Raw genomic sequence first — 22,899 nt, forward strand, 5'->3', positions numbered from 1 at the left:
TCGACATGTTCGGGGACGGCGTTCAGGTCTAGGCGGGAAACCCTCACTGTTTATTGTCTCGGACGAACTATTCGAGACATTCTGAAACAGGACAGAGAATACAGACATCCAAATCACTCTGCCGGGACTGCGCTCTGATTCAGATTCTGTAGCAAATGCCGAGGATAGGTCCCTATCAAGCCAAGGACCGTAGATATAAAGCCCCGGATCAAGGGAAGGGTCATAATCAACCACTCTCCTAAGACAAGACAAGATGAACCTGCGTCCATTGACCCTTGCTTTCGCCGTCCTGGCGGCCGCAAGTCCAGTTGACCTCCAGGAGCGCCAAGGTACGTATCCTAGTCTCCATCTTTGAGCCCTGCCTAACACGAGCAAAGTATCACCCGGAAACGAACTGTGCGATGGCGTAAATTTCCACTAGCCTCTGGCCGTATTTTCTTTGCTCTCAATTTCATCTTTGAGAGCCCCCGGGATTTCGCCCTCCGCTAAGAAACAGACAGCTTGGTTTTGGATGACGAGGGCGTTTTGTTTCAAGTCAATGCGGGCTTGATAGTGCCGCAATATATCGAGTCCCAGATGTAGTCCGATGTAATCACCTTCGACGACGAAAACAGACCATGGGAGGGACATATTGCCAACTTTGATCAGGGCAGAATGAACTCGACCAAGAGTGATTGCCGTCCCCACACCTTTTGCAGTTCCATGAAACCGGCGATCAATGAGACGCTTGAGATTGCATTTGGATGCATATTTGGGCGACATGATTGTTGTGTGTGCTCCTGTACCAACAGTTGCTGTAACTGGAGTGCCGTTCACCTCCACTGGCATGTAGAGCAAATGTACACGCCCAAACGCTATGAGTCTATTAGTAATAGGAGACATACATTCAGGATGTTCCTGAATTGCATTATCTGCATTATGCAAATACGCTGTCACCGCTGGTTGTGAAATGATTTCTTCGGTCTCTTCCCCAGCTTCTGGTTTCTCGAATTCACGGAGATGCAGCCTCTGCTTCCCAAGTCGGTCGCGTTGGTACATTGCCTCTGCTTCACGCGCTCTGCATTGTAATTTGTAGACGGTATCCCTCACACGATGATCTGAGCGACAAGGAAGAGGTGATATCAGTCCGTCTCAAAGACGCAGATAATAAGACCATGTGAAGACTCCACATCCACCAAGACAGGTCAGTCAAGAAAATTGATGTTGTCAGTTGAGCGCTTGAGGCCCGTCCATAACTCAGGTGGATGTGTATTCTATAACATGGTGATGTAAAAGTGTTGCAGCTCAGCACTGTCCATTGAGGCATATGTATCTTTTCTAGGTTCTTTTGTCTGGTTGTCCTGGTCGCATAGGCGCTTGGAATGCAATATATGTTCAGTTCTTCAATATGTATCTTCCAACCAAGCGGTTACCTCATCACAACTACGTCATTCATGCGCGCTCTATCCTATTGTAGAACGAATTGTGCACATGTGTAAGCATAGAGCCTGCTCGCAGTGATAAATCCACCTAGGCCTCTGTCTGAATTTAGAGGTTGAACAGGGCAATGGTTAAGCAATCCGTACACAATAGTTGGACATGTGCAGGCGTCTGGCTGTTGGCAGAGAAGATAGCTCAAAGCAAACCCACCCGACCCTGAGTCTCCCTAGTATACGAACCGAAGCAACCCGTTTTGCTATGGTGACCTCAACCAAGGGTCTGACAAGAGCTCTTTCGCCGATTCTCTCTCCTCGGGCCGCCATCGAAGCATCTTGCGCATAAACCCAAGAGATAATTTTTGCTGTGGTCCGTGTAAACTCTCTTCCAAGTCCTCCAAGGACATTGAGGGGATTGGAGTTATCTCTTTCCAATTACCTGTTGGTTTGTCATTACTATTAGACAGATAGGACTGGACGGCGATACATACCTTCATTGTCAAAGAATTCCTTCGCGTAGTCGCTGTTTCAAAGCAGATCTGCCGGTGGCGGCCCAAGGATGGCAGTCATCTCAGCAAGGTGATGGGCGTCGGAATTCTGCTTGGTGGAATCTCGGGCGTAGAAAAGATGTCCTTTTTGGAAAAGGTCCCACGTCTGTAGCAGTATTCACTGTTAGTAAAAAGGACATGGTTTATAACCGTTATGAAGTCAGCTTCGAAGTAGTGCGCTACATACCAAGACGCCCAGATTCCAAATGTCGACTTTCTCGTCCCAAGGCATGCGCAGTACCACTTCGGGAGCCCTATATATGTACGGTTGAATGTCCCCACAGTATGTGCTGGAGCCAAAGCGAGCCTGACCAAAGTCGCATAACACAGGTCGACCATGATTTTTAGTTCTTCCTAGCTTGCGCGAAGAATAAATAACCCGCTCTCCAACAATCTTACGGGGGCTAGGATGAGATTTCTCGCCCTCCTCGAAATCAGCCAATATTGAGTCATCTTCAACACCAAGCATGATATTCTTTTCTTGGATATCTAGCAGGGTCAGAGTCGAAAAAACCAGTTCAGTAATAGTGGGTTCATACCGGTATGGACAATGCCTGCTTCTGTATGGAGGAAATCCAGAGCGAAAAGGACATGTGACAAGGTCAGTTTGAGTATCTTCTCAGGAAGAACTTTTGCCGCAAGCAGATTCCGAAAGTCAAATAGACTTATGCCTAGAGGAGTGTGAATAAGACACTGGTAGTTGCCCTCGGGGGAGCTAATCTGAAAGGTGTCGAGTGCTCTGCGGACAAGCATGGCACCATGATGGCGCGTGTTAAGGGCATTCAGATGATTGTAAACATCTGTTTCTCTTCTTCCCTCAGCTGAATCACGCTCAAAGACCTTCAACGTGACGTAAATGTGTTGCCTCGTATAATGTCAATTCTCCACCATAGACGCTGTACGGAAGCCAGCTAGACTAACTGTAGATCTCTGCAGAGCCATACTGTAGAATATGCCCCAAATCCCAACTTTCCAATCACTTGGTACTTTGAACGAAAGACCTCGCCAATTGTCACGGGGTAAAAGCGATCTGGCGAATACCATGGAAGTGTTTCCTCCTCGATCTTCTCGGCTGGGTCAAGAACAAGAAAACCAGACTGAGAGAACTGTCGCACCGGTGAGGCAGCACGCGGCCAAAGTAACCGCCTAATTATTGGCCATGGCGGGCGGAACAACATTGCTAATAKAATGAGCCTCGGTGCCTTGACGAGTGATACAAAACAAATAGAGATTCTAGGAGCACACTGCACGAACGGTATCTGGCATTTTGGCATATCAGCGAGCTGACTCAGCTAAACCTGACGTAATCATCCACGTGAGCAAGGTAATTGTCAACCAGAATATGCCTATCATTTCTCCTATGCTACAATTACAAATGGTCGTCTAGACACCTTTTTGGCGTAGTGGAAAAATGGCTAACAGTATTTAATTCATTTCCTTGTCTGGGTCTGATAGTTCTGCTGACAGTGTTCATGGGTAGGAGCTAACACAATGTCGCATAGTGTGACTTGACACGACGTTTGAGATAAACATCTTCAAGGCAGATTAGATGCTATCTGAAAGACCGAGGGAATATCAATTAACAGGAAACTTGTTCGAGACAAAAACGAGCACGGCATGTTCCAGCGCCCTTTGATCCCAGAGCATCCGGTTCCCCGGCCAGTTGTAGATGCAGTTTTGTCCGTCTGACATGCATTGACTTGCATTTTGGGTACGAAGTGTTGGGTTACGCAGCCTATGCATCGGTTGGTTTGAAGGAGGCGTGGATGGTGTTTGCATTCTGTTAAAGTGAGTTTAATTAGGTAACAGATGGTCAGATTGAAAATAATAGGAAGAAGTCGGAAGAAGCCTTTGACGGGGAGGAGTATGAGAATGCGGGGGACTAGAAAATGCTCTTACCATTCATATACCAGCAATGTTCGTCCAAATTCAATCTTATACGATATCTGTCTATGAGCAAATGAAGCATAATTAAAATACAATATTTCATCGAGGCTATGACACCCACAGCCCCAGCTGGACTATATATAGTGCAATGCTCACCCTCCACCAATTGTATATCCCAGTCTCACCCGTTCAACCCTTGTAGTACGACAGCCTTAGGTTACACAATTCTAGATGTGCTGTAGGCCATATTCATAGCAATATTTTTATACCAAGGTGGACAAAACTCCAGATCCTGTCTACTTAAAGCTGACTAGTCCCGCCCGCATATTGTAACACAGAGTGCGTAGACGCAAATGTCAGACTGATTATTGTCAGGATTATCTCAGTTCCAGGTGTCATGGTATAAATTCAGGGCTTCCACATAAATAGCTTACAGGTGGGGCGAGTCAAGTCCTCGGCTCTACGCGGTCGATCCTGCAGCAGCCGGAGAGATTTGCTTTCAGCTTCGCTCTGGTAGATTCGTCTGCCTGCTACTTCAGACCAGAATGGCAGAGTCACCACCAGGAGTAGATCTAACCAAAACTCCTCTTGTCCCTGCACCTGCCGGGCAGAAGTCGAACTTCGTCACTCCGGTCAGCCATGCCGAAGAATACTACATCATCGCAGGCATCTGTACTGCGTTGATGGCTTTTCTTGTTCTTCTGAGGCTGTATATCCGGTTCTTAGTTACTCATACGCCGTGGTGGGATGACTGTAAGGCTCTCTCTACTGGAATGTGGGATATTTGCTGATATGTTATAGTGACTGCTGTGCTTGCGCTGGTATGAATGAGAATACAGTAAATCTTTCCACAGTCTGAAGCTCACAAGTATTACGACTCAGCTCTCTCAATCCGCATACACAGGCATGATTATCAAAGGTTATTCAACCTCTCTACCACCAATCGCAACATCAATCCTAACATGGATATCTACAGAGGGATCCCTCGGTCTCGGACGACATGTTTGGGACGTCACACTGGCCAAGTTCGCTGAATTCGATAGAGTGAGTCGACTAGACTGGCGCAAAGAGCTACTGTCCACCAGGCTGATGGGTCATAGTATGCAAGAATCCTCACCGCGCCAGCAATCTACTTTACGAAGCTGACCCTGCTCCTGCTATACCTGCGCCTCTTCTTGCTGAATCGCTTCGTGAAGATCGGTATCTGGGGAGGTATCGTGTTCTGCACGGTCTACTACACCGCTGCGTTTTTCCTCAACATCTTCTTAAAAGACGTGCACGCGCTCTTGATGTTGGCGTACAGCGTGGGTGTTATCGGCGTTGTCAGCGACGTATACATCATCACACTTCCGTTGCTGGCTATTGCGCAGCTGCATCTGAGCAGGGCCAAGAAGTGGCGCGTTGCTGCTGTATTCCTTACGGGACTTTTGTGAGATCCATCATCCTCGTCTCATGATGGATTGGCTAAGCTAATTGTCGCATAGAAGTGTGGTGATGAGCATTTTGGGCTGCGTATACCGCTTCCAACTCAACCTCATGGACATCACTTACTCCCTCGGGGAGATCTACATCGTCAAGTACGTATCCTCCCACCCCTTAGCTCCCTACCTACTAACCGCCCCACAAAACCAGCACAATGGAGGTCGACATCGGCATAATATGCACCTGCCTCCCCCTCCTTGGCACACTCTTCAAAGAAAACACGAAGGAATCCTGGTGGCTGACCCGCTTCCGATCCATCCGCAACCGTCTCTTTTCCTCACGAGCAGCCTCGCAGGGCTCAGGCGGATCCCGAAGCGTCGCTGATCCCTCACGCTCACGCCTTCCACACAGCGTGCACAAGAAACATCAAGGTCACAGTTCTGATAATATCAAGCTTATTCCGCAGACCTCTGTCGCGGATGCGGTGCCGGAGACTAATACCGTGCCGCTGCCGTCTAGTCCACCGAATGCGATTTGGCGCAAGATGACAATTGAGCAGACGTGGGGAGAGTCTTGCTGTTAGGTAAGTTAGGGGTAAGGTGTAGTGATCTAGTTATTTTGGGGGGTTGTGGCTGTGGTGACGGTGGTTGTGGTGTGTTTACCCTGTCATTATGTCTGTCTTTGGCGATGGGGCGCCTATGGACGTATATAAGCGAAGACAGACGCTCACTGCAGAGTATTTAAGATGGCTGGTAATCATCTGCAAGCCACTTACCAATCCCTGCGGTAATATATAGAGCCGTGTCTTTCCTAGTCACTCTCATTAAGACCTATCGGCCCTCTACTCTCGCTCGATTTGCGTTGAACTTGGACAGATTCTGATAATGCAGCGCCTGAGAATCTTGGCTTGGACCACCATTGACTATCCCAAACAGTAATTTATGTACATCCGATCCGCTGTCAGGCAGGTCTGGAATACGGATGATCAGCTCTTGGCACCGCAGCGGGCTGCACATTAATTACTATTCTGGGTTAGCGTGAAATGCACCATTGCCGAAAGAAGCATACAGTCAGGTCATAGCCACGGGCAGATCAAGAGCATTGTAATGGAAATCATCATGATAATGTATATATATATATATACAGGTTCTAGCATTTCAAACGACCCAACTGAAAATTCAGTTCAGCGAACAGCTCCAATACAATAACCAAACAAGTCATGGACAAACTATTCTCCAGCAAAAGCAAATCACCCCAGCCCGTCTGGACCTTCACCATCGACAGCTCCGGAGAAACAATCTCCTGCTCAGGCAGACCCGTCTTCCACCTCACCACCCAGAAATCGAAACCACATCTCACCGTCTCGCGTCTCCCGCCGCCGGGACCATGGTCTCCAGCTCCCGTCCCCATCGGAACCTGCACCGTCCACAAGTTCCCCTCTAGCAAGGTGGATGTCACACTGCACGGACATGAATTCCTGCTCAAACGCGATCTCCTCAAAAGCGACAATCACCACTTCGATTACCCGCCTCTAGGGCACTTCAAATGGAAGCCTGACGCATGGGGAGGGAGTAAACTCGAGTTGTTTGATAGTGAGCGGCGCCTGTTGGCGAGATACAACAAGAAGCTCTCTTTGAAAGGACAGGGTCAGCAGATTGAAGTGTTGGTTCAGGGGGATGAGCGGTTCGTGGAAATGGTGGTTGTCACGGCGTTGGCGATGAGGCATTATATTGAGGTGGAGAATAAGGACATTAAAAAGGTGACTGACATTCTTGATGCTGTTGGGGGTGGTTAGTTGAACAACTCAATCATTATATACACATTAATACATGTATCAGGCATAGGCAGCTGAGTTCAATGTCAACTACGCCTTCAAGTATACATCCTTCATGCCCTTGGCCACATGAGGATTCCGGACCAGTCGATCATGCCAAGTCGTCAACTCGGGGAATCGCTCAAGATCCAGGTTCGCCTCGCTCGCACCAGCAACATACGGGAAGATAACCAAATCCGCCAGTGTACTACATTCGTTAGCGCGCTCCACGGTGATGGTAGACTACCAAACATACCACTTTTTGCCCACCAGATACGGACTCCGCGCCTTTTGCAAATGCTCCTCGAGATGCAGATACAGCCGCAGCGACTTACGCGTGTACAACTCCTCGGGATTATCGCCGTGGATGGTCTTGCTCAGGAACGCAATCCAGTTATTCACCTCCTCGCCTTCCTTTGATCCCTCCTTGTACGAAAAGTGGTGCTCGGCGTCGTATTGGGTGAGAAGGTAGCGCGCGATATCGGTCACGCCAGATGCACCGGCCTTTTTGCCTTCGCTGGTTACGTCGAAGAGGACGGGCAGACTGGCGTACGCGCTCGCATCGTCGTGTTTGATCTCTTTGACGCTGTGGACGAGGTGGATGCAATGGGGTTGTCTGTGTCGTTAGTACTGAGCAACGCTGCAGGAAGTAGAGTGGCATACCCGATGAGCTCGATCAGCATGGCGATGGTGGCACCCTCTTTGGTCCGTGGTGAGGTGTATAGGGCGATGCGCCCTCTCTGCTCGTGGAAGACATTCATTGCGATAGCTCTGGCGGGATAGGTGATCAGAAGGAGAAGATGACTGCAAGACAAGAAAGCGAGAGATATGTACCTAGGTGGCAACGGTGCAAAGGATGGATAAGCTTTAGGTGAAACACGTGCGCATGCAACGAACATCATCTTAAGTTATCCAATCTCCGCCAAATCAGGCAACCTATCAGGCCATCTTGCGGAGTCAGCCAATCAGAGCGGAGGCACGGGAACGTGCCCAGGCCAATCCCCGAAGATCTTGGCACGCTATTACGAATGGCAATATATCGGCCAATCAGGAGCTTCTTTACAATGGAAATATACTCAATTTTGGGGCCTCAATAGGAGGGGAAATAAATGACGTCATACATCATGAAACCATCAGACAATGGTCATTCACTGATATATGCATTCTATATAAATATATAGCACTGTAGACAGTCACATTTTAATGCTACACATCATGACGCACAGACATAAATCAGATAGCAGTAGCCTTCATGGGTATAAATCATTAGGTAGCAATATATATATATATATATATATTTACTGCTATATGCCTATTATAAATAACTCCACCTTAGCACATGATATTAGTGAATAGTCAACCAATCTAGATGTTACCTCTTTGATACCTCCTTATTACTCCTGCAGATAACTCCATAAATCCTCACAAGCATCCCTCAGCGACTTTTCCGTCGTCCATCCCAACTCCACCGCTGCCCGCTCCGCACTGGCAACACAGGACCCAACATCCCCCGCTCTCCGCCCCACCACCCGTCTCGGAATCGTCCGCCCGGACACATTTTCCAGGGTCTGCACCAGCTCCAACACCGAATGCCCACACCCCGTCCCGAGATTAAACGTGCGAAACCCATCCCGCACGCGGCCCTCCCGCGCCGCAGCCATCGCAGCCGTATGGCCCCTCGCCACGTCCGTGACGTGGATGAAATCCCGGATCGGGGTCCCGTCGGCTGTATCCCAATCACTACCGTAGATGAGGAGCTCGTCCCGCTTGCCGGTGAGGATGTCCACGACGGCGGGGACCAGGTTTGAGGGATTGACTTTTGGGTCCTCGCCTAGGAGGCCTGACGCGTCGCAGCCGATGGGGTTGAAGTAGCGCAGTGCGACGATGGTCCAGGCGGGGTTTGCGCGGGCCAGGTCGGCGAGGACAGCTTCGCCGAAGAGCTTGGTGCGGCCGTAGGGGTTTGTGATTTGGGAGACGTTGCTTTCGGAGGGGTGAGACGCAGCAAACTGGTTGAGTTCCGGTTGATGGGTGCACTCCTCTTCGTGGAGGATGGGGCGGTTCTCGGCTAGTTTGCCGTAGACGTTTGCAGACGAGGAAAAGATGAAGGTGGTGATGCGGTACTGGTCCAGCAGGAAGAGGAGGTCCACCAGCCCGTTGATGTTGTTGCGGTAGTACTTGAGCGGGGTGCGGATGCTCTCTTCGACCTGTTTGAAGGCGGCAAAGTGGATGACCCCGATGATGCTCGATTGCCTTGTGGATAGGTCGAGCATGTAGCAGTCGAGCAGGTTCCGCATGGCGGACATGTCGCGGTAGTCGACATCGTACAGCGTCGCCTTGGGGCAATGGCCGTCCGTGCTGTCGAAGTGCAGTTTCGCGGCCAGCAGGATCCGGGAAAAGACATGCCGGTAGCTGTTACTCAGGTCATCAACGATGAGGACGTTGTATCCCGCTTTCATCAGCTCCAGACAGGTATGGCTTCCGATGAACCCTAGGCCTCCAGTGACAAGGACATACTCCTCGCCATCACGGACAGGTGTCAACGAGTCAAACAGCACCTCCGTCTCGCTGTCTGGCGTGGGGACCTCAGAAAAGAGCCGAGGAGAAGCAGATGGGCTTCTTTCAGAGTGCGAACTTGAAGCCATACTGCGTGGATAGGTATACCGTACCACAGCCAAAGCAAACGAGCGACTTTCTACAGCTTAGAGCTCGTCGCAAGAGCTCATCCCGGACAATAAGTCCAATACATGGCAGTCATCCTCGTCATAATCGTGGCATCCAACGCTTCCATGACTTCATGTCGATGATACTATTTTCATCCAAGCTGGACTGCTGGACATGATAGCCGAGACATGGCTGGTATTGTATGACTTGCAAGCCATACAATACATACCGTAAGTACTCCGTAACGGTACCTACCCTACATCCTGAAGGATTCATACGCATCGATGCCGGAAGGACCATTAAGCGATGTCGCCGGCTCCTGCTGAGGTCCCACCATGACCGTGCAGCCGGTAGTCAGCTTATGCGCTGGCGGCGCCAAGTAGGCAACTACAGAAAGCGAACGCCATATCAATGAGGCGTCAGTGGATGTCTCACTATTATTAACCAATTACTACACCACAACAAAAAGATCGAGCTCAAAAGTGAGACCCGCTCAGGCCATTGTGGCTTTTCACTAGTGCATTGCTAAGTTTGGCGCTGGTGACATATTGCATCGCCATTATTTGCTAGGATGTTACCATCATCCATCGGCTCTTAATGCCGGAAGGACCATTAAGCAATGTTGCCGGCTCCTGCTGAGGTCCCACCATAACTGTGCAGCCAGTAGTTAGCTTATGCGCTGGCGGCGCCAAGTAGGCAACTACAGAAAGCAAATGCCATATCAATGAGACATCAGTGGATGTCTCACCATTATCAACCAATTACTACACCACAACAAAAAGATCAAGCTCAAAAGTGAGACCTGCTCAGCCCATTGTGGCTTCTCACTAGTGCATTGCTAAGTTTGGCGCCGGTGACAGCTAAACTGCGCAAGAATGACAGATCTATTCGATCGCTGCCGAGCCCAAGCCCAAGGCCTAGACGTCTACACACTAGATACACCGACTCTACTTATTCTACCAGCGCGTGCATCAATCCCTCCCAACTGGTTGGTCCGAATCGCTCGTAGAAATCGCCCTCCACCTCCGTGACAAACAGATAAGCCGCGCGATCGCGCAATTCGCGCACAAAGGCTGCCAGCTCGCCCACTGGCACCGCACTGATCATGTACCCGCATCGGCTCCGATCATAGGGCAGTTCGGCGAGTCGACGCTGCACCTCCTCGGAGCAGTACCTCTCGTACGGCTCTTCACAGGTCAGAATGAGATCCGGACAGGTGTCGGCCAAGCCGGCATCGGGGGGCGTGCCAGGGTTATGGACGACCTACACCGCATCACCGTCAGCATCAGCATCAGCCACGATCAATCCAATCCAATCTCACGGAAAGTCAAAAGAAAAACACAAAAATTAAAAAAAGAAAAAAAGGGAAAAAAAACTTACCATCCGATCGCGCAGAATCCCACCATGACTCTTGATATACTTTGTACAAGCGAGCAGGTACGCCTCTCTCTCCTCCGAATAATGGTTGGGCGTCTCGTCGAGTAGAATCCCACCCAGACCTAGACCCTCGGAGGCTGACCAGCTAGCATACCGATCGATCTCCTCGTAGACATCTTCCAGAGGCTTATCGCAGTAGTGGATACGAATGTAGCCGACGGTGTAGACGTTCGGGAACGCGTTCAGCTTGGGGACCTCGCGGGCGTAATCCTTGTTCGGGGAAGGGAGGTCGCCCGGTCCGCTGTTGGGATTGACGACCACCAGGAAGTCTAGATCGGGGTGGGCGGTGATGCTGCGGATGTGAATCACCAGTTCAGTATTGTAACTTGCATGATACTGATCTAGCCTTCGACCTTGGGAATAACGGATTGGTGGACTCACGCGTCGTATAGTGGAGCCCAAGTCGTGGTTGATACAGGGTAAATGTACAACGGGACGAGAACTCCTGATTTTGGGGGCATTTTGCCGATGGTAGATGGCGAAAGGATGGCGATTGTCCGGTCAGATCGGGTCAAATGTTTGATGCACAGCGATAGAATGATGAATGCTAAATAGGGGCGCTGATTGACAGGGGCGAGGAAGCAGGGACCACCCCTGCGTCCGCATATCGTCTAGCTATCTATCTATCTTCCCTACTAGTCTACAAGGCTACGACTAGGAGATAGCCTAGCGCTGACGAGATGTAGAGACACAGCGATGTGGCGCCGTTGATAGCCACTCGTGGTATCACATTTTGCATCGTCTGCCTTTCTATGTCTGCCCAAACACTGCCTATCAAAGCTTGGTCAATACGATGTCTCAGTCTGCCAGCCACTTGTCAACTAGTTCGCGAATCCTGACTAAGTTAATTGATTACCTGTGATTACTAGAGATATGATACGAAACTCCAAGATTACTAGAGATATGATACGAAACTTCAAAGTCAACACAAGCCTCCCCGCATCCGATAACCATGGTTCCCTCCACGTCAACTGGGCATGACAGCACACAAAGTCGGTAACTGTGGGTCAAAACTCTCGTAGAAATTCTGGTTCAGTGTTGTGAGAAACAGATATTCTGCGCGCTGGCTCAGACCCTGGACCAAGCCGCGGAGCGTTCCATTATTCATGGAAGGCACCGAGTGGATCATGTAGCTGTACGCCGTCCGGTTCGCAGGAAGCGCCTGCAGACTCGCATGCTTGGTCTGATACTCCTGATAGGACTGCTCAAAGACAACCGTCACATCGGTCCCGTTAATGTTACTATATCGGGAGTCCGGGATCGCGCCCGGGTTATGGATCACCTAATGATGAATCATTAGTAGAGCCTCAAAAAGCATGTCTCATACCGCCAGGCAGCTTTGAGTTCGGTATGCTCTAGACAGAAAGCGTATTGAAACATAATACGAACAACTGAGACAGGCTCACCGTTGGGTCTGGCCTCAGCCCAGAGGCGTTCTTGGCCGCTTCATTGATCGTAGCCAGGTATTCGGCCGAAGACGTGGAATACTCGCTGGGCACCTCGTCGAAAAAGATCCCATGCATGGCAAGAGTTGGCGAAAGCGCTGCCCAGCCCGAGTAGATGCCCACCTCCTGCAGCACCGTGGTCAGATTGCGGCTCGCATACCCTGTGCGCACGTATCCCACGGTCCGCACATTCGGGTACGCATTCAGCCGCTGGATCTGGTGTGCGTACTGCGAGCTAGGCTGCGAGCTGCTTCCTGGACCACTGCTAGGATTGATGACGATAGTAAAGTTGAGATCGGGGTAGTTGGTCACTCTGACGACATCAATTCACCAACTTTCGGAATCGGACAAGGTGTAAACTTACTCCTCGTACAGTGGATCCCACGTACTGTTGGTTTCTGGCCAGATATACAAAGGGAACAGAATCGTAGCCTTCTTGCCATGATGCTTCTTAGGCAGGATAACTGCCAATGGCACCACAATGACAATAATCACCACAATAGCAATGGCGACGGCGATGCCAATCCACAAATTGCGGCGTCCTTTGACTTTCGAAGCAGCCATTGCAGGTGAGCGTGTTGGAACGATTGGAGTGAAGAGCACGTAAGCCACTTGACAGTGATGGAGATGACAACAGAAAGGTGGATATAGCAGCAATCCAAGCGATCTCGATTCTCTACAAATACTTGAGAACGAACCTTCCCCGACTCCTCCACCACTGTCTCACCGGCCGGCCGACAGTATTGGAAATTTTTGACGAGAACTAGCGGCTGAAGACCAAGACACATCCAGACCCTTAGACTCGCTAGGCTTATGCCACGCCCAACTCAGACACTGGTCGCAGAGTCATAGACTCGTTCTTGATAAAGAACTATTTTTGGATCGAACCACTGCAGCACTAGCCCTGGTGCGGTTTTGTCTGTATTCCGTTTCCTATCGTAAATTTGGGCGCCAAACCCCGAGCTGAAATCAGTATTGGAATTTTCATTGCTTCTCAAGGACAGGGACCCTGTAGCTCAGCCACCATGGAGTTGGTGTCGTATTTGTCATAGAGATGTATCACTGAGTCCGTCAGGCTCTGCTTAGCATGGACAGCAGGCAGGGTGCTGGTGGCTTTGGCCTTATATCATCGTCTTATAGATCCTCACGCCCATGCACCTGTAGTTTTTTGTGCATGTCACTCGTTATCGTGTCCCCGAATCCCAGTTTCGTTTGCCATGGGGACAGAATATCTGGGACTCCATGCCATTGGATGGCATGGAATGATCAAGACCTGGTGGGACAAAGTACTCGCTGTACTGCTATTGACCACCATCGTCCTGGGTTGTCTATACATTCTGTTCATTATCGGGAAGAAGCTTTACGCTCGCTGGAAGGTACGTTTCCACCTCCTCTTTCTCAACTTGAATACTGATCACCTGGTATAGGGGAGACGCCAACTGTCCGCCGCCCCCGTGGCCATCACTCGTTATCTCGACCGCTTGAAGAGGGAAACGAAACCTCTCCGTTCGCAGAATCCTGAAAAGGTGGAATTGAAGACATTTGGAGTATATCTGGGGTCGATATCCAGCCCTCCTAGTCCAGAGCAGTTGTCCATACTGTCGCGATGGGACGTTATCGTGGTCGACCCTCTTCAACATGGGGTGGTGAGCGGTATATACAATTATTGTTCCTCCACCCACGTCCTTGGACGGCTGGATGTTCAAAGTTTGGTAATGATCGACACAAGCGTCACAATCGATGAAGTCATTGAATCTTTGTGTGTCGTTGCTCAAACAGTCATCTCGAATTTCAGCCATCCACAAGGAAGGGAGGCGCCACTTCACGGAGTCCTCTTGGCAGACTGGCAGAAGCATTTCCAACCAGTTGTACTCAACCAGTTGGTCCAATACCTCAATGGTGTTGGACTCGATGTATGGCTGGAGATGTCACCGCCCGACTATCTCAGTGAGCGTGAATGCCGCGACATCGACATAAGCCGCATTCGCGGCGTTGTCTACCGCAACGGTACGATATTTCCCGACGGCAACCAACGGGACTACTTTCAGATGGAAAAGATCCGGACTGTCATGCGAGTTGTGGCTGCCCAAAAGGCTATGGGAGGCTGCACTCACGCCATGTGGGAGACAGTCCAGGATGATGTGGACGTATCCCACCATGTTCTCGGACGGACGTTCAAGTGGTGCGGCTACAACAGCGCCATGACCTGGATCGGTCCTCAATCCGCTCTGACCGACGCCGAAGTTGCCGGTCGTCGAACAATCAGGAACGAACCCCTGGGAGCATTGATGTGGTTGAAGGACGATATCGTGCTCAAGGCGCACGACAACTGGCGCTTCAATGACACGGTGAGTAATCCACTCCTCCATAACGAGTGCTAAAGCTGACGTACGGTGCAGGTGACGGGAGTCTCGGCTGAACATGATGCTCGCTTCGAAAGTCTAAAAACCTTTGTACCGGATATCCTCGACAAAATGACCATCGTTCCCTCCAGTAATCGGTCACTGGTTGCTGCGAGCACAATTGATATCGCTCCGGTTGACTGGCCATCAAAACTGGATTACGCGCACATGAATCCCTTCTCTGTCTCCTCCGACGGTGTCGACTACACCGGTCTAGGCTGTTTCCAAATGGGCCATGACTGTTCTGATAAAGATATTCTTGACCTTCTCGAGGCGCAACGGAGCATCCGCGACCTAGATCTTCTCGACCGGATTCAAGTAGAGGAGCTGCGTCGTATGGCAGCGGATCTGCGTGCTCTTCTCAAATCGCAGAAAGCTTCCACCGATGCCGGCGCCATGTCCGCCGCAGTCCAAGAGTTGATTGATCTCCTTTCCTCCGGCAACGGTGCGGAAAATGACAAACTTCGGATCTGGGTCGGCCTGCACTCAGGATTTCGCACGCGCCGTGAGTCCCAGGTCTGGGGCATATATGAGGTTGAGGCTCTAACGGGCTCGATGGACATTTTCATCTCTGGCAAGACGGTCGATCGGACAGGAACCATCTTGCACACCTTCCTGTCGCGTCGCAGGTTCAGCCGGTATGAATGCCTCAAGGCGGAAATCGCTCTCGCGAACGCCAGAAACACACTTTCTCCGAAATGGGATCTGCCTCCTCGACTGGTGAACGACATTGAAGACCTCAGTCCCGCAGAAGCCCTGCTATGGATGCAGCGGTTGACACTGTCGACATGTAAAGAGTCGTCCTCTGTAGTCGCTAAAGTTCGCAGTTGCTGTGAATATCAGCTGCTGCAAGTCCCTACTCTGAGCCAGTTGCGAGCTATGACTTCGACGGGCTATCTCAGTGGGGAAGTCTCGGCCAAGCAGCTTGTCGAGGGTCGTCTGGCCTGGTACCGCGACCAGGGGTGCGTATCCCTCGAACCCAGAAATGCGCTGGCACTATTCGAAGAGATCGACACGCGTCTTCCTGAGATGCTCATTGAGGCAGACGGCACGAGTCTGGCCCAGCTTACCGAAGTCATGGAGGCCATTCTCCAACCGGGCCGAATTGATGTGAAGGCAGACTTTCTTGCCCTGTCCCTCTTCTGCGCCTTTCGTAAGCTGGCCATGAACGAGATTTACCTCGAGGTTCTTGATCGCAACCCTCGTCCGAACCTCCACCACGTGCAAACGGCTTGCTTTGCTGAGAATTATGCAGTCGGGGCCAGGTGCGATGCTTACATCGACATGACGCCCAAGGCCATTGGCAAGATCTTGTCCGATCGTATCCGCGCGTACTATCGCCAGCACCAACCGCCTCGACGAGAGGAAGCCTTCACCGATCTTCCCACTGCTTATGCGTCCATGGATATCGATCTGGACCCTAACGGAGGACAAGACGACCTCCCTCTGTCATACCGCTTTACGTTCCTTGGTATTTTTGCAGTTCCGGCGCTCATCGATATCACTCTCCTGACGACCATCGGTCGAGGCCTGTATCTCACGACGTTCATGAGCAATGATGTTAAAACGTTGGCGACCACTGCCTTGATGGTTGCGTTGCTACTCTGCGGTGGCTTCGGTGGCTGGATCAGCTCGGGAGGCAGCTACTACCTATATGCCATGGCTTTTCCTGCGATGAGCATGTTCGTCATGACCCGGTTCATTGCTGGTCTAGCAGTCGTGTCTGTGGGAGGTATCTTTGCATTCATTGGCATCGGAATCGCCAAAGGCTTTGTGTCTGCTGTTGTCTTTTCCGCATACCTGATAATGCTGACGCTTTATCTGATGACGCTGTCTGCATTGTCCATCTATCAGCTCCCTGGATTCCAGTTCCAGTCGGTAAGTCATTCCCTGGACAGGATAATGGATCAAGTACTGACCTTGGCAGGGCCGCACGGTAATTATGTGCTGCGTTCCTATCCTGTTCGTTTCTCCCGTCCTTACGATTTGGGTCAAACACGACATAATCATCTATCCCTGCGTCCTGGCCGTCTTTTTGACTGCGCTACTTCTCGGTGCTCGACGTGTGATTGCCAAGTGGAATAATTGGTACCTTGATATTCCCTGCATCACTGACGGCCAGGTAATCGACTGGTACCAGCGGACGTATCTCGCCAGTGAATCTACCGATGATGCCGATAAGGAGTTGGCATCCACTGCGCTGGCCCGCCAGACACTCTTGGCCTGTGTGCTGAAGGAACGAAAGCGTTGGTTCTGGACCAGGTCCACGGCCGACCCCTTCGTCAAGCGTCTCGCTGAGGAATATTCCGCAACAATGTTTCTGATTGTGTGGTACTGCAAATTTTCCCGGACGAGGCTTCCTCTTGCCTACAGCCCAACATGGAACTTGCAGCTCAAAGCCGCGGTTGATACCATGGGCGACATGCAAAAGGGACTCAAATTGCATAATGCTTTCCTTCACTGGCGTCACACGGGTAAAGACGTCTGGGGCGGAATTCTGTACTTCATCATCGCCCTCATGGACAAGTGGACAGCCTTGTTTACCGGCGAAGGACTGGTCGGACTCTCCTCCGCGTCAAGCGAGACATTCCGTTTGGCTGTAGGTTTCGGTCTATGTTACTATCTAATAGGTGCCGTCATTCTCGATGGCGTCTCACAGCCGCTGTGGATACTGGCACATCAGAAGACACCTCAGCCGATTCCCTCTCTGAAGTTCCTACGGGAAGCCACACGCAATGATGCACGCGCTCGACGGGCACTGTACTGGCGCAATCTGCTCAAGTTCTCTTTCCTTCATGTCTGGGCCATTGCGGTCACCTGCGCTCTGGTCTGGACATTTGAAGGCGGACGCAGTGCCATCATCATGTACCTGGCCTATATCGGTGCATATACGGGTCTTCTTTGGTACCAGTATAACAGAATTTTCACTGGATCCCGATCGGATCGAGCACTCACTATTGGCGCTGTTGTTGGTTTCCTGGCTTGCATCCTGCTGCGAGTCCTCCCGAGGGGGTTCGCTTACAGCGGTGTGCTCGGATTGGCAGTTGGCACCTGGACCACGGCGATTGCATCTTTCCTCAGGGCTGACGTGGCATGGCCCCGTGGACAGAACTTGACCGGTGTTGATAAGGATAAGGATGCCGTAACGTACACCTGCAGCACACTGGAGCCAGATCAGGATTTCTCACAAACCACATTATCAAATACCTTTGATGCAATCCGTGCTCTTTCTCCTGAGCTCCGGTACAAGTTGGATCCTTCTCAACACCCTGGCGCGGAGGTAATGCAAATCCTTCATTCAAAGGCCGAGAGCAAGACATCCCCCAGCTTGCAACAAGCCTTTCCTCACGCAGAGACAATATTGCATCGCACAGCCGAACTTTGGCAATCAGGAGAAACAGTTGTCGAGCTTGTTTCAGCACGCCATCTCTTGCTGCCACCACAGGACCCTACCATGCGCGCGATCGCACAAAGAACGGGAGACCGGCTTCACATCTTCATTCTGATCAGGCTCGACCTTGTGGGGGATGAGTGGGTCGTGAATATTCGTCGGAATTGCCAAGCTATCGCTGAGACTCTCGTTCAAGTTACGGCTGAAAGCAGACTGCAGCTTTCTCACGATCATGCAATGCTAGCAGAGCTCTTGGTAGCCCAGCATCATGACAGTGGTTCGTTTGCTGTCCCTGAAGGCATCAAGCGCCAGCTCGAGAGCTCGTCCCCTGAAAGGAAACGGGTGATCACCAACGCTCAAAAGACAATGCTCCGCCATCTGCTCCTCGGAATGGACCCTGAGAGGGAATGGGATCATATGCCTCGACACGTCCATGCCTTCTTGTTAGAAAGAGCATGCGGCCAACCGACTCGTCTTTCTCCAGCCGATGTGGAGTGGATTCGTTCCCGAGCTGGTCAAACCGACGCAGTGGACCTTCACTGTCTCGTTGCGAGGTATAGCTTGAGTACTTCCGTGGCGGTACTTGTAGGCCAGTACGCCAGCGCGATCGCTGCCCATGATGAGGACTTTGGACCCAGGTCAGATTTCCGGGACTCGAGCTATGATCAACTGATTACCACGGTGTCACCCGAGGTCGAGCTCAAGAACAAGGGATTTATCGACTTTATCCGAGTCACAGTCATGAGGTTTCTTCAGAAGATTCGGACCTGTATCAAGTTCACTGTGCTCTCCTTGGTCGCAGATCCCGAGTTTCAACGAGAATTGCACTATATCCTTCGTGGGCAGTCGGTGGTCTTCTCGTGGCCCATCACATGGATTTTGACTGCTATTTGGTCTTTCTGCAAGGCCCTGCAGGGCCTTATCCTCCCCCTTGTTCTGGTATGTCGTCTGTTTTCTATCCCCGATCTGAGCTAATTTTCTGCAGTTACATGGTCGAGACAAGGTTTCTGCGCTGTATAAGAACATGAAAGGACAGAAGACGGTGCTGGAAAAGAACCGTATTGTCCTTGAAAGTTTGAACGGTCTCATGACTTGTTTCATGCATGTCGAGACAGAGGGCTGTTCTCGGCTTTACCAATACTCCGGTCGCCACGAGCAAGAACCAAGTCAACGGCAGAGTCTGGTGGCCATCAACACATACACCGACAAGCTCGTCCTCCGCAGCCGGGAAGAATATGATGGCAAGGGAACCCTGCGGAACGAGTTTGTATATGATTATCCCGACACGTCCAGGGCAAAGCTCCCCATGCAACGACAATGCCTTGCTGGTGAGCTGGAGGGACAAGTAGTGCAGTACGACCAGCGAGGATACATCACCACCGGGTCCGCCAAGAGAGGCGTCAACCCCGTCCAATTCCAGTACTGGTACCGCAAGAATGCCAAGTTCGACGACGAGTTGCTTCGTGCCGAGTATGTCTTTCCGCATATCAAAATCAAGGTGGCATGGAGTATGCCGCCACCCGCGCGTCCGGAGCGCCTGGATAAATGGATTCCCTATCCGCGGGTCACTGAGGCAGTGTTTATCCAGGAAGGTGATGCCTACAATGCTCAGTGGACATATGATCACAAGTTCCATCCGATCATTGCGACTACTCTGAACGGCGAACACATTCCCACGCCGCCCATGATCTGCGACGACTGGTTCCATGTCCTCGAAAAGCCAACAGGGTGCACCTTCTTGCATGACAATCCGCTTGTCTCGTTCTCTTCGACCAGAACGAACATTATTGCCCGTCATCTGAGATTGAATATCAAGCAATATCCAATTCCAACCTCGCGTGCTCGAGCCCATCTCTGGAAGTCTTGGAAAGCGTCCAAAGAGTTTGATGCGGTTACTGCCCGGTGGTTAGACGAGATTCTGCTTCGATCTGATCGTATTCTCCGTCCGTACTGGAGGCGGCGTGACTGGGGTCGCCTGGAGTCAGCCGCAGACTATCTCGACGCGCAGGTAGACACCATTCTCGCTCGTGTCGACATTGATCCGGAAATCAGTTCATGGACTCAACTGGCCTTCAAGATCAGCGACCTGTACAGTTTCGGCCAAGGAGGTGATGCCAGGATCAATACACGTACACTGTCAACGCAGCTGCAAGATACCGACAGCGAACTGCATGTTTTAGCGATGGACACTGGCACTTGGCCCAATGAGCCAGGTGGTGTCTCTGCATGCCGAAGGGACATGGTCAACGATCTGAAGCATATCCGGTGGCACATCCTCGCTGAGGCGGCCAACGACTTCGGCGTCCCCAAATTCCAGATTGAGCGTAATGTGCAGTCGCTGACTGTCCTGCCGCAATGGGGTTTGGACTTCCTTAACCCGACACACGGTGTTTTCCAAAATGTTTTGGACTCTGCAGTGGTCGAGAAGTCATTCGACACCACCGTTGCAGATATCCGACGCAACTTCCTCCCCATTCTATCCAGCATAGTTCGGTGTTCACGAGCCGTGCAGCTCACGCGCTCACACATTGAGGAAGCGACGCGTGCCTTGGTGGACTTGAACACGTACTTTGAGTCGTCTCGCAGTTGGAACGATGTTTGGATGAGTGATACTGTCAAGCAGGCGTGGAGAGAAATGTGGCTCAGCGAAGACATGCCCGGCGCTGTTCCTGTTTCACAATGGTTGAATTCCGAAAGACCCACGCTCCTGCAGCTCGACTCGGCATTGGACATGTGGCACCGCTGTAAGTTCTTAATCATTCCTGGCCGGCGCTGGATTCATGATCACTGACTGCGATAGATCTCTTTATCTTCTCCATCCCCGTTCCCGACAAGATTCCCGATGTTTTCCAGGTTTCGCACCATTTCACGGGCGCTACATACGGTATCCTGTGCAAGATAAAGCGTCAATGCGCCTTGCATGTCTGGGACCATTGCGTCTCTTTCCGTGAGATGACCACATTCTTGTCATCCGCTGTGTCCTTCGATTCAACCTTCGTCAATACCTCTCTGATTGGCTTAGGACATCTTTCGTGCGTTCTGATCCAGCACCACGCAGATGTTGTCCTTCCATGTGCCGAATATTTCAATCCGGGATGGGAAATCGAACTAGGAACCTGCGAAGGCGCCCTCCAACATCGCCGGACCTTCCGTCGAAAGATTGACCCTGTTGTGAACGGGATCACAAACATGGAGAAATACAAGCCAATTGAGACCATCAAGACTGCTACCCCGACAGTAGTCATGTTGTCACATATTCGGTATGTCTTTCGACACATGTATTCGCCGAATGATTTAGCTAACATCTTGCAGATATGTCAAAGACATCAAGACAGCGATCATGGCAACTGACCTCATTGTCAATATTTGGGGCTTCAAGGATTATCGGCTGCACATCTACGGAGACATGGAGCGCGCGCCGGCCTACGCCTCGGAATGTCAGGAAATCATCGCCTCGAAGGGCCTGCGTGAGCACGTTGTCCTGAAAGGATTGGGAAATCCATCCGTGGTGCTTCAAGATGCTGTAAGTTATATTCCGCCTTTCCTTTTCCTGACGATGTGGCTAATCCAATACAGTGGTTGTTCATGAACTCGTCCATTTCCGAAGGTCTCCCATTAGCCATGGGCGAGGCCGCGTTGACTGGTGTCCCTGTGGTTTGCACAGACGTTGGTGCATCGTTTTGTGTGGTCACCGACCGCACCACGGGTAAGAAGTTCAGCGAAGTGGTTGCGCCCAACGATGCTATATCCCTGGCCAGCGCTCAGATCAGGGTGCTGGCATTACTGGGCCAATGGAGCGCTTTTGCCGAGGACGAGGAGGGCTATGTGCCCCCAAGTTTATCGCTGCACCCTTCGCGTGAAGAGGTAGAACAGATCACACGGCGTATGTACGCAAAGGCCGAGCAGCGTCGAAAACTCGGCATGCTGGGTCGGTCAAACGTCTACAACAATTTCTCGAGTGATCGGTACCTCCGGGAACATGAACAAATGCTCTGGCTGGGCAAGTACCAGAGCCGCAGCTACGTTACTCGAGGACCGGGATCGTCGAGCAACTCCAGCGGGTTTTTCAAGGAGAAATGGAAGTCGTCGATTCTGATTGAGCAAACCGAGGCGCTTCTGACCCCAAACTCGGACACGTGGTGGACTCCCTTCCGGCCGAGGTTGAATCGAGGAAGTCGTTTTAGTGGCATGATCGAAGGAACTTCGGGAACACAGACACCGGTTTGACCTGTCACCTGGTATAATTTTAATGTATAATCATCAGTCCTTAAAGACTTACCAGCGATGTATATATGCATCTTGCGCATATAATTTTCTATGTTTAACTGATCATCAATCAATAACTAGCTCGTTAATCACTTGGAACCCTGAAGACTTTCGTTACTTGTGCATTGTAAACTTCTGGGAACATCAGGAAGAGGGACATACCATATGTTGCCTAGAAGTCGCGATGTGGACTAGGAGAGTAGCTATAACTA

At 51.0% G+C, this 22,899-nt stretch overlaps 9 protein-coding genes across 9 annotated transcripts; 3 read left to right on the top strand and 6 right to left on the bottom strand.

Moving 5' to 3' along the window:
- Nucleotides 1-417: 417 nt before the first annotated feature.
- On the bottom strand, nucleotides 418-1,038 carry Aspvir_007020 (DNA damage-inducible protein 1; the record flags this gene model as incomplete). The annotated part of the gene is made up of 2 exons (XM_043270206.1): nucleotides 418-821; nucleotides 885-1,038. 2 exons carry the CDS (start codon nucleotides 1,036-1,038, stop codon nucleotides 418-420), a joined length of 558 nt encoding a protein of 185 aa, XP_043126141.1.
- A 905-nt stretch (nucleotides 1,039-1,943) lies between these two features.
- Nucleotides 1,944-2,716, bottom strand: Aspvir_007021 (uncharacterized protein; the record flags this gene model as incomplete). The annotated part of the gene is made up of 3 exons (XM_043270207.1): nucleotides 1,944-2,069; nucleotides 2,151-2,452; nucleotides 2,503-2,716. 3 exons carry the CDS (start codon nucleotides 2,714-2,716, stop codon nucleotides 1,944-1,946), a joined length of 642 nt encoding a protein of 213 aa, XP_043126142.1.
- Nucleotides 2,717-4,395: 1,679 nt separating this feature from the next.
- Aspvir_007022 (putative plasma membrane protein Pth11-like) lies at nucleotides 4,396-5,855 on the top strand (the record flags this gene model as incomplete). Its single annotated transcript, XM_043270208.1, has 7 exons — nucleotides 4,396-4,603; nucleotides 4,652-4,671; nucleotides 4,733-4,769; nucleotides 4,827-4,894; nucleotides 4,951-5,279; nucleotides 5,335-5,427; nucleotides 5,483-5,855. The coding sequence occupies 7 exons, from the start codon at nucleotides 4,396-4,398 to the stop codon at nucleotides 5,853-5,855; spliced, it is 1,128 nt and encodes a 375-aa protein (XP_043126143.1).
- A 636-nt stretch (nucleotides 5,856-6,491) lies between these two features.
- On the top strand, nucleotides 6,492-7,067 carry Aspvir_007023 (uncharacterized protein; the record flags this gene model as incomplete). Its single annotated transcript, XM_043270209.1, has 1 exon — nucleotides 6,492-7,067. One exon carries the CDS (start codon nucleotides 6,492-6,494, stop codon nucleotides 7,065-7,067), a length of 576 nt encoding a protein of 191 aa, XP_043126144.1.
- Nucleotides 7,068-7,136: 69 nt separating this feature from the next.
- Aspvir_007024 (glutathione S-transferase family protein) lies at nucleotides 7,137-7,846 on the bottom strand (the record flags this gene model as incomplete). The annotated part of the gene is made up of 3 exons (XM_043270210.1): nucleotides 7,137-7,293; nucleotides 7,342-7,701; nucleotides 7,749-7,846. 3 exons carry the CDS (start codon nucleotides 7,844-7,846, stop codon nucleotides 7,137-7,139), a joined length of 615 nt encoding a protein of 204 aa, XP_043126145.1.
- Nucleotides 7,847-8,479: 633 nt separating this feature from the next.
- Nucleotides 8,480-9,727, bottom strand: Aspvir_007025 (NAD-dependent epimerase/dehydratase family protein; the record flags this gene model as incomplete). The annotated part of the gene is made up of 1 exon (XM_043270211.1): nucleotides 8,480-9,727. One exon carries the CDS (start codon nucleotides 9,725-9,727, stop codon nucleotides 8,480-8,482), a length of 1,248 nt encoding a protein of 415 aa, XP_043126146.1.
- Nucleotides 9,728-10,697: 970 nt separating this feature from the next.
- Aspvir_007026 (spherulation-specific family 4 protein) lies at nucleotides 10,698-11,644 on the bottom strand (the record flags this gene model as incomplete). The annotated part of the gene is made up of 3 exons (XM_043270212.1): nucleotides 10,698-11,009; nucleotides 11,127-11,475; nucleotides 11,565-11,644. The coding sequence occupies 3 exons, from the start codon at nucleotides 11,642-11,644 to the stop codon at nucleotides 10,698-10,700; spliced, it is 741 nt and encodes a 246-aa protein (XP_043126147.1).
- A 506-nt stretch (nucleotides 11,645-12,150) lies between these two features.
- On the bottom strand, nucleotides 12,151-13,192 carry Aspvir_007027 (spherulation-specific family 4 protein; the record flags this gene model as incomplete). Its single annotated transcript, XM_043270213.1, has 3 exons — nucleotides 12,151-12,465; nucleotides 12,590-12,941; nucleotides 12,993-13,192. The coding sequence occupies 3 exons, from the start codon at nucleotides 13,190-13,192 to the stop codon at nucleotides 12,151-12,153; spliced, it is 867 nt and encodes a 288-aa protein (XP_043126148.1).
- A 653-nt stretch (nucleotides 13,193-13,845) lies between these two features.
- On the top strand, nucleotides 13,846-22,648 carry Aspvir_007028 (glycosyltransferase family 4 protein; the record flags this gene model as incomplete). The annotated part of the gene is made up of 8 exons (XM_043270214.1): nucleotides 13,846-14,004; nucleotides 14,056-14,976; nucleotides 15,028-16,908; nucleotides 16,958-19,360; nucleotides 19,407-21,165; nucleotides 21,222-21,681; nucleotides 21,734-21,944; nucleotides 21,998-22,648. The coding sequence occupies 8 exons, from the start codon at nucleotides 13,846-13,848 to the stop codon at nucleotides 22,646-22,648; spliced, it is 8,445 nt and encodes a 2,814-aa protein (XP_043126149.1).
- Between the last annotated feature and the right edge of the window lie 251 nt (nucleotides 22,649-22,899).

This window comes from Aspergillus viridinutans, assembly GCF_018404265.1.
Source record: "Aspergillus viridinutans IFM 47045 DNA, scaffold_5, whole genome shotgun sequence".
Lineage (NCBI taxonomy): Eukaryota > Fungi > Ascomycota > Eurotiomycetes > Eurotiales > Aspergillaceae > Aspergillus > Aspergillus viridinutans.